We start from the raw sequence: 8,987 nt of genomic DNA on the forward strand, positions 1-8,987 counted from the left end.
ATATTTTAAAACGAACTGGTGAAGCAACCTCCCAAAGTACACTCGCAAGAAAAGTTGCAAAAAAGCAAACTTGCAAAGAAAACTTCCGGACCATTCTTTTATGCGATATGCTTAAGCGAAACAATCTACGCAATCCCAGTCCTCAAGGAGGCACATAGCTAAACCAGCTTTTTGGTGAGTCCATTTGACCGACGTTGACACTCTACTTGCACATAGAAGGTGAGTCAGTCAGCGCATACACTAGCGCTACAGAGGACATGTCGCGTTTATGTGTTCCTGTACCTGCATTCGCCTGTCCGCACGTGCTTATCACCCGTCCAACATGCTCCATTGTGTCAGGTCGGCGACGCGGACGAGTCTACACACTGTCTAGCAAAAGAACAAAGAATAAATAATACAAAAAAAAAAAAAAAAAAAAAAAAAAAACAGGCCAACGCGCCACTAGCTTCTCATCTGTGTAGTTCACATTTGAAACAGTCCATTCCCCTTGATGCCACAACGGCTTCGCTGGAGAGAGGATCGCGCCACACTTTTGTATGTACAACGTTGGTAGCTAGCTAATTGGAACTTTTACCTGACCTGTGCAGGTGAAATGAGGAAAAAAAAAAAAAAAAAAAAATACGAAAGAAATACAAAAAAACACACACACACGTTAAGTTTGGCACATGTGGCAATCACCGGCTCACGAAACTCAACTTGGGTCCTCACCCCAAAGAAAGATGCAGGAAAACGTAATTACAAAAATAAATGATGCCAAGTCGTGCTTAATGGGCGTCTTGGGTAGTACCAAAGAGGCAAGTGTTCTGCAAGAGGAGCCTGACCAGAAAAACGTGGACAAATCGAAAGAGGATGTAGAAAGAGCAGACGTGAGTGGCTTGAGTGAGAAGCCGAGTGGAAAGGACCAAGACGATTCATTGCCTGCTAACCAAGATTCGGATGTTTTAAAAAAAAGGAAAACAGGAACAGTTCTGAGTAGGCGAAGTGACAACTGTGAGACATCCACAGGGGAAAGGTAAAAAAAAGGGAAATATATATATATAAAAAAAAAAAAAAAAACACATTAGCGGGGAAATTCACTGTGATAGAGTGGTTAACAATTCCAGGACGTCTCGTTTTGGCAACTGCTGTGATCGTAGCACATGAAAAAACTGCACGACTGTGCTTCGACTCCTTCGCAGCAAGGCAGAAGATAGTGTTGCAAAGTCCATTGGAGGGAATGAAGACGCAGAAAAGCAAGTGAGTAAAGAGAACACTTCTTACTATCCCCACCATGTGTATGCTCAAGCAAAAAAAAAAAAAAAAAAAAAAAACACATTAGCGGGGAAATTCACTGTGATAGAGTGGTTAACAATTCCAGGACGTCTCGTTTTGGCAACTGCTGTGATCGTAGCACATGAAAAAACTGCACGACTGTGCTTCGACTCCTTCGCAGCAAGGCAGAAGATAGTGTTGCAAAGTCCATTGGAGGGAATGAAGACGCAGAAAAGCAAGTGAGTAAAGAGAACACTTCTTACTATCCCCACCATGTGTATGCTCAAGCAAAAAAAAAAAAAAAAAAAAAAAATCATGCGTCTTTTTTCCTCTCTAGGTATGCGCAACGGACACAGAGGGAAAGGAAGAATTGGAAAAGGCATGCTCTACATCGGAAAAAAAAATAAGTATGCATCTGATGTGCGAGGCAGGCAAGCTGCTATAACAGACGGGAGAAACGTTGCGTAATGCTTGCAACTAAGCACCCTCTTCTTGTGACAATATTGTAGACTACCCTGCCCGTCCTCTTACTTTTCTAACCACCCCTGCCTTACACACACACACACGCAGAACGAAATAATCTCTCGGACGTACAGTACATAGAGAGTCTCAAGTGCGAAATTGATGAAAAACGAGACGGACAGCCTGTACAAAAATATGAGTAAGGGGCGCTCAAAATGTTTCATTCACACAGCGTACTCATTCGGAACGCCAATGGGCATTTAACTTTTATACACCCCCACTCCACACCCCTGCGTCTGCACAGGAGCAAGCTGAATCCAGTGGCCCCCGAGTTCAAGCCGCAGAACTCGCTCTACGTGTATCAAAAGATGCAGCAGTGAGTGGAATTCCGGAGCGTCCTCGAAGCGTCAGCGAAGCTTCAGCGAAGCGTTCCATGACGCGGCTACCGGGAAAGCTCCATCTAGCGCACAACAACTGCTCCCCTTCTCCTGCACCTCACCCCACCCCCGTTCCTCAGACACACGACAAAAAATTTGGTAATGCTGATAAAATCCTTCGGGTACCAGGGAATAAAGATGGAGAAAATTTCTGGGGAGTACTGCAAGAAGTACAACGCGTTGCTCAATTTGAGGTACGCAGGGTTTAGCAACATATATGACATGGTCAGGAGCCTGGACCACTGCCTGATTTGCGAGCAGGAGAAAGCGGCAGCGCAAACAGCTGACGACGCGACGGCGAACGCGGAGGAGAAAGCGACGGAAGGATGTAAAGTGTCGCATGACAACGACTCAGAGAAAAACTTAACCATAAAATATAAAACGCCAAAGATGAACGAAGACAAGACGTTTTTTCTAAAGGTCATTCTAGGTACGATAGGAGAATGCACCAACTACAATTCTCATTTGACGGAGGAGGAAACACCAGCGAATGGTAGTGTCTCCTTGACGAAGCTGCAGCAGGAGGTAAAGAAGCTGTTCGGGTCTTCATTCAATTTGAAAATATTACAAACCAGATGTGGAATTGACAAACTTCAAGCTTTCCTAGAAGAGATTCAAGAAATACAAATAATATCACTTCCTAATGATGTGAAACTTAGAATTACTCCACTAACTTATAGTTATAAGATTCCTGATCTGAAGTCGTTAAGGTCGCTACCGAGCAATGAGTTGAAAGTTAATGCACCCTCCAAAATGGGTAGCAAAAAAGTTTCCGTCTCGACACATTTCGTTGAACAGCATTTTAGGTCGAATTCATTTAACGGGGGAGACAATAGTATCCTTAGTGCACTGAACAGCAGGGACAGAGGATCCCTTAGCAATGTACAGGTGGGGAGTATTCTCACTGGGAAGAACGACTCTAAGAAGAAAAAATTTAATTCCAATGGAAGTTTTGCTTTTCCGACTTCCAAGTCGCATGAGCGCATCTGGAAGGGTGTCGTGGGTGGTAGCGTGCTTCGAAGTGGTGGCAGCCTGCTTCATGGCCTCTTCACCAACAACGTGCCCGGCGATGGGGATGGCGATGGGGATGGAGATGGCGACGCCTACAGCGAATCGGGCCTCCAAATAAAAGGAAGCATTACTCAAGACCCCTGCGCCAATTTGATATGCAAGCTTAACAGGCAGGGTAGTGAGGGGAGCCACGACAACTCGTGTATGTACTCGAGTGACTGGGTGAGCACCCATGGACTGAAGCCTCATTCAAAGCAGAACTCAAATGGGAGTCACAACTGGAGCCACAGCCAGGGCCACCACCCCTTCATCAAAATGCTCACCAAGACACAACTACACATTCTGTTATACCAGCTGATAGTAGTCCTCACGGAGAGGCAGAAGATGGAGTGGGAACACATAGTTAAAATAAAGGAAGAATTGCTGCACCAGAGTAAGTATCTCTCCCCCCCCCCTTTTACACTGACCCTGCGTGTGCCGTTGCGAAGGGGGGAAGCGCCCTCACATGATCAACAAGGGCGACATTATTCAACGTGTAATAGTATATGTGGCAACCATTTCGCTTCCTCTACATGGTGCACACACTGTCTCTCTCTTCCTCTTGTCACATTTTTCCACCTCCCCCCCGCCCCTACCCTGCAGGTAGTAGCAAGACATATGAAAATGAAAATTTGGGCAGATTTGAAGTGGAGATGAGCAGGGACGAAGTGTGTGTTGATAAGGTAGAGGGGGATGGTCACAATGGACCGCAGCTAATGGCATCAACGGAGGGAATGACCTCAAAAGAGGAGCCGAATGAAGTCCAGACAGGGGGTGAAAAAGGACAAGAGCAACAAAACTACTCAACCACGAACACCTCCGATTTTGTACATGAAATTTTCACCACACAAGAAACGGCAAACCAGAGCATATCGCACAAGGAACCATGTGGAGAGGATGCGAAGGACCCACTAGCGAGTTCACTTGAGAAAGGCACAGATGAAGAAGCATCTGAGAGCATGATCGGTGTGTTTGTCTCCTCCATTAAGAGTGAATGGAACAAGGCCTACTCGGAGCAGTACCCTTTGAGCTTCTACTTGAACCACTACAAGGCAAAAAAGCTGAGGAGACTGCTGGAGGAAATTCCAAACCTGGTTATTGCAGGGAGTAGTAGAAGCATACAGGTGTTTACATTAGACACTGCTCAGTATTTTTATGAAAATTTTTTTTCGGAGGAGCTTTCTAGTTTGAAGACCTTCGCCCGGTCCAAGTTCACCCCGATGAGTGCCTCGCACTACTTCAAGGACGCCACGTACAAGGTGCGCAGCGTTGTTAAGCGGCGCTGTTAAGCGGCCTCATCCCGTTGTGACGCGGCGTTGTCGCGTTAGACGTGACTGACTTGGCAACCCGCCGCCACTCCCGACATGTCGCGTCGTATATGCTGCCCACCCCCCCAACCCCGCAGGACGTCGCCGCGGAATTCGCCAGAGGGGACTGCTCAAGGATGATGAAGGTGCTAGGAATGGACCACCTGAAGCCTCCCTGTGCGACTGTGAGCAAAAGCTATGAAAAAATTATGAACAAGTACAGGAAAAATCGAAGCAGTAACCGCGTGGGCAGTTACATGAACTACAGCAACAAAATGTTCGGTAGCTCCAGTGGGGACAGACATGCCATGCCGTTCCTTCCACATGGGGGAGGTTCCTTTTTGAGCCATGAAGGGGGTGCTTTCCCTCAGGGAGTGACGTTTCTTCATAACAACGTAGAGAACAGTAACCTTGAAGTGCTACGATACCACCTGCACAAGCTTCTATACAATCTGGTCATTCACGTGTGCAAATTTCAAAACTCATTACACCTAGCTTACAAGAAAAGTGGAGTGATCTTGAGCGAGTATGAAATGAACAAGCAGATGTGTGGCCCGATTTACTACTCCTCCGACTTAACATATGAAGATTTCATAACAGACAGACAGAGCTTATTTGAGAAGGAGCAAGTAGCCAAGACGCTCTTCCTCCTGTCTCAACATGGGATCTATGGGATCAAATTTATACATCTAACTAATGAGTGGTACAAATTGTACAAGTGCGAATTGCGACCCCTCATGCGTATATGTGAATATAATGAAATTGGAAAAATGATTTGTAGCATGACGAATGTGCTTGTCGTGGGAGAGGGGTTCGACACGAAGTACATTCCTAGCGTGGAGGTGGACGCAGAGGTACGTCCACGTGTACGTCCACATGTACACAGCTACCACGAAGCGGCTACGGACGCGCCGTTACACCGGCTAACACGGCGACCTAGCACGTCCACCTAACATGTGTGCTACTTACTTGAGTGTTACCCCCTCGCGAACTCCTTTTGCAGCGAAACCACTTGGAAGAATTTTCCCCCGACAGCTTTGCCAAAATGATCTCCAACAGTAATGGCCAAACGTGTCCACCGCATCAACACTTGTGTGTCTTGCCCCGTTTTTTTTTTTTTTTTTTGAAGTTGTGCTGAGTAACTGCATGCACCTCATTTTGTATGTCTACCTGCCCCTTTTCGCAGACTTCCCTCAAAATGTGCCTAGCGCCTTCCCAACACCATCGCAAGGCATAGCAGCTACGCAGACGCAGCAGAGTGGACCCTACGAAAGCATCATGGAGATTCTGTTTCCAAATATAACATCCCAGAGGAATGCAAATTTGCAAAAAAGCCACAGCGGAATTGGTCCCTTTTTTAGGAACAGCATGGGTGGCTATGGAAGGGGCACATCCAAGAGGGACATAAATATAAGCAGCCTATTCAGAAATTTGTAACTCCATGCGTGTGCCTCTACTTATACGTGACACGTTCACGCGACAAGTTTTTCACCTGTTCTCTTTGTTGCCGCAGCGGCCCCAACAAAGTGCACCCTTATGTATAGTTACATTCTGCACAAACGCACGTCCCTATACCGCAACAGTGAGCGCCAACGCGAAAGGGGAAAGAACGGGGTGACGTGTGTGATTATTCCTAATTGGTCGAGATGGACCCGCGGGGTGATCCTTCCCAACTATTCAATATCGAACGAGGAATGGCCACACATGGGTGAAGTCCATTTCGCCATTTCTTCCATTTCTACCATTTCAGTGCGCACTTGAACCTCCTAAAATAAAATAAGAAAATGTTCTGGCACAAGCGAATAGCATGTTTTGCCAAACATCACCTTAGACCTTAACACGTCTAGGTGCAGCTAAGCACACGCCGTTCTCTGTCTTAACTTCATTACTGTTTCACGCGGTTGAAAAACACTCTACACGTGTGTGTGGGTCACATCTCAGGATTGCATCCCCAATTGGGTAACCCTTCAACGGGTTGTCTACCCCTCTCCCACTACTCGGCACAAACTTCTGTTGAAAGAAATGTTCTGGTTAAGCGGCCGTACACTTGTCAGGCTCTCATCACGTGGACAACCTTTCCATGCCCCTGCCCTTACAATCAGCGTAAGGCAAAAAAAAGAACGCCTCAAAAATGCCTCAATTGAGATTTACTCAAAACTGCGGTGACGCATTTCCCCCTTGACATGACAATTCATCACGGAGAGGTGAACCCTCTGTCCCACAAAAATAGACATGCGCACCGGGTGTCTGCTGCTGTTATTTTTTTGTTCTTTTTTTTTTTATAAATCGAAAAATTTAACAAAAAAAAAAAAAAAAAAAAGGGGAATCAATCATAGCACTGGCGGAGGAAAAAAAAAAAAAAAGAAAAAAAAGAGGGGGCGGGAAGAGAGGAAGAGAGAGAGGAGAGGAGGGACGGGCAAATGCATTTTTGGCGGACTACACATGTGTGTTTAAACGGAGGGACATACACGCGTACGCACACTTGTACGCATGCTTATACGCACAGTTGTACGCATGCTTGTGAGCATACTTATTGTTGCATCTGGACGCACGTACGCATAGGCAGAGGTGGCGGTGCCTAGGTTGGGGACGAAAACGGGGTGGAACGCGCCACGGCAAATCTGAGGGGGGCGCGTCACTGGTGCAGACTCAGCACTGCATTGGCCATGTCATGCTTGGCTACTCTACACGGCTATACTATGCATAGCTACACCGCTTCGCTTCGCTTCACTTCGCTACGCTTCTGTACGCTTCTCTACGTTAGGCCTGCGAGTCGACGAGGTCCTGCTTCTTGGAGGAGTAGTTGCGGGACAACTTAGACTTGGAGTGGAAGCTGGTGCTGTGCCCAGCGGCCTTGGCGTCACTTATTTTGCTGCCGCGTCTGCTATCGTCTAGGGACATGCCCGCGTGGCTGGTTTGATTCGAAGAGCTGTCCATTCTGCTGGTCCCCTTGTGGACGCTATACTGTTGAGAGCTGCTATTGACGCTGTCCTTATCGTCGTAGTCTTGAGAGCCCTGGTAACTCCTACTATCATTTGAGCTGAAGGAACTTTCCTCTTCATCTTCTTCGTTATCGCCAGAGTATAGGAAGGGCTTGGATGCCTGTGTCCCCTGTCTGCTCTTAGCATAGTTCGCTTTGGAAGTTTTTCTGTTCCTTTCATCTTCAGCCATCATGTAATCTGAGGCATTAAGCATAACATCGAAGGCACCCAAACAACGGCCAATAATTACACATATAATGGACACGTATCCTAAGAAGGAAGGTGCATTGTAAGCCATCCCAATAAAGAATACTAAGACAATTGAAATGATTTCGAGAAATCTCCATGGGCCTTGTCCTGTTCTTCTAACCAATCTATTAGAAATGACATTTTTTATAAATGGCAAGGTACCCACAGTTATTAAGCAACCCCACATCTGCCAGGTGTACAAGGACAAAATGTTATAAGGCATATGCCCAAACACAGCCCATTCTCCTGATAATAAAATCAGTATAGGGAGGAGTAAAACTCCTAACAGGTGCTGGTTGTTATGTAATGTATTCCCTTTGCCATCTACAAGGTGCATTATTTTTTGCATGAAGCCTGCTCTAAAAATCGCTGAAAAAAGTGCATATAATAGAGCCCATATTAGTACTCCTTTCCCTGTGGTCTTCGAATCGAAACATCCAATAACAAAAGCGGCTAAGAGGAATACGATGGACTTCCATCTGAGTGGCATGTACTCTTCTCCACATCCGACAAAACGAGTGAGGTGGTGAAACACTACAGTAAAACTAACAAGCACTGGGTAGGACGCTATACAAGGGGTCTTAAAGAGCAAATAATTAGACAACACTAACATGAGACAATAGAAAATGGAAGGGACAAATAACACCTTGAGCATATTTTCATTTATTTCGACTTTTGGAAAGTAGGCAAACTTGGGGAATTCCTTTCCTAACTCGCCACATACATAAGCAACCAGCAACCCCTGTGCCAACTGCCACCAAGTCACAAAGATAGGGTAAGGAATCACATCTAGGAAGAGGCGGTACATAACAAATACGTTACACAAGGTCAGACCTACAAACAAAATTTCCGCCGTTATCAACTCGGGGTCTTTAAAATATCTTTCGATATCATTCCATTCTGGTATTTGTAGCTTTTCCATCTTGCGCTTTTTCTCGGGGGGTCGGAAAAAAAAAAAAAAAAACACTCTGCGCGTGTAGCTAGCTGTGTTGGTGCTGCGTTCCGCCTGTCCTGTTTTCGCTTCAGTTTCGCGCGTTTTGCGCTGTTTCACTTGTCTGCGCCTTCCACGGGTTTATGCCCTTGTTGGAGGGTTTCGACTAAAAATAGTTAGTTGCCAATGTCTATACAGGGGGAGAGGAAAATTCAGTGTATCGTTGGCGATGTGCACTTGAATGGGTCACATGTTTGGGGAAGGTCCGTAACGCCCTTTTCACCTGCACATTTTTTTTTTTTTTTTTTTTTTTTTTTTT

General features: G+C 46.0%; 2 protein-coding genes across 2 annotated transcripts; one reads left to right on the top strand and one right to left on the bottom strand.

Moving 5' to 3' along the window:
• Positions 1-719: 719 nt before the first annotated feature.
• Positions 720-5,944, top strand: AK88_03198 (uncharacterized protein; the record flags this gene model as incomplete). The annotated part of the gene is made up of 11 exons (XM_012480819.1): positions 720-1,012; positions 1,179-1,274; positions 1,433-1,490; positions 1,589-1,658; positions 1,822-1,912; positions 2,018-2,089; positions 2,231-3,594; positions 3,804-4,459; positions 4,606-5,361; positions 5,511-5,565; positions 5,694-5,944. The coding sequence occupies 11 exons, from the start codon at positions 720-722 to the stop codon at positions 5,942-5,944; spliced, it is 3,762 nt and encodes a 1,253-aa protein (XP_012336242.1).
• Positions 5,945-7,267: 1,323 nt separating this feature from the next.
• AK88_03199 (uncharacterized protein) lies at positions 7,268-8,659 on the bottom strand (the record flags this gene model as incomplete). Its single annotated transcript, XM_012480820.1, has 1 exon — positions 7,268-8,659. One exon carries the CDS (start codon positions 8,657-8,659, stop codon positions 7,268-7,270), a length of 1,392 nt encoding a protein of 463 aa, XP_012336243.1.
• Between the last annotated feature and the right edge of the window lie 328 nt (positions 8,660-8,987).

Source organism: Plasmodium fragile, assembly GCF_000956335.1.
Source record: "Plasmodium fragile strain nilgiri unplaced genomic scaffold supercont1.35, whole genome shotgun sequence".
Lineage (NCBI taxonomy): Eukaryota > Apicomplexa > Aconoidasida > Haemosporida > Plasmodiidae > Plasmodium > Plasmodium fragile.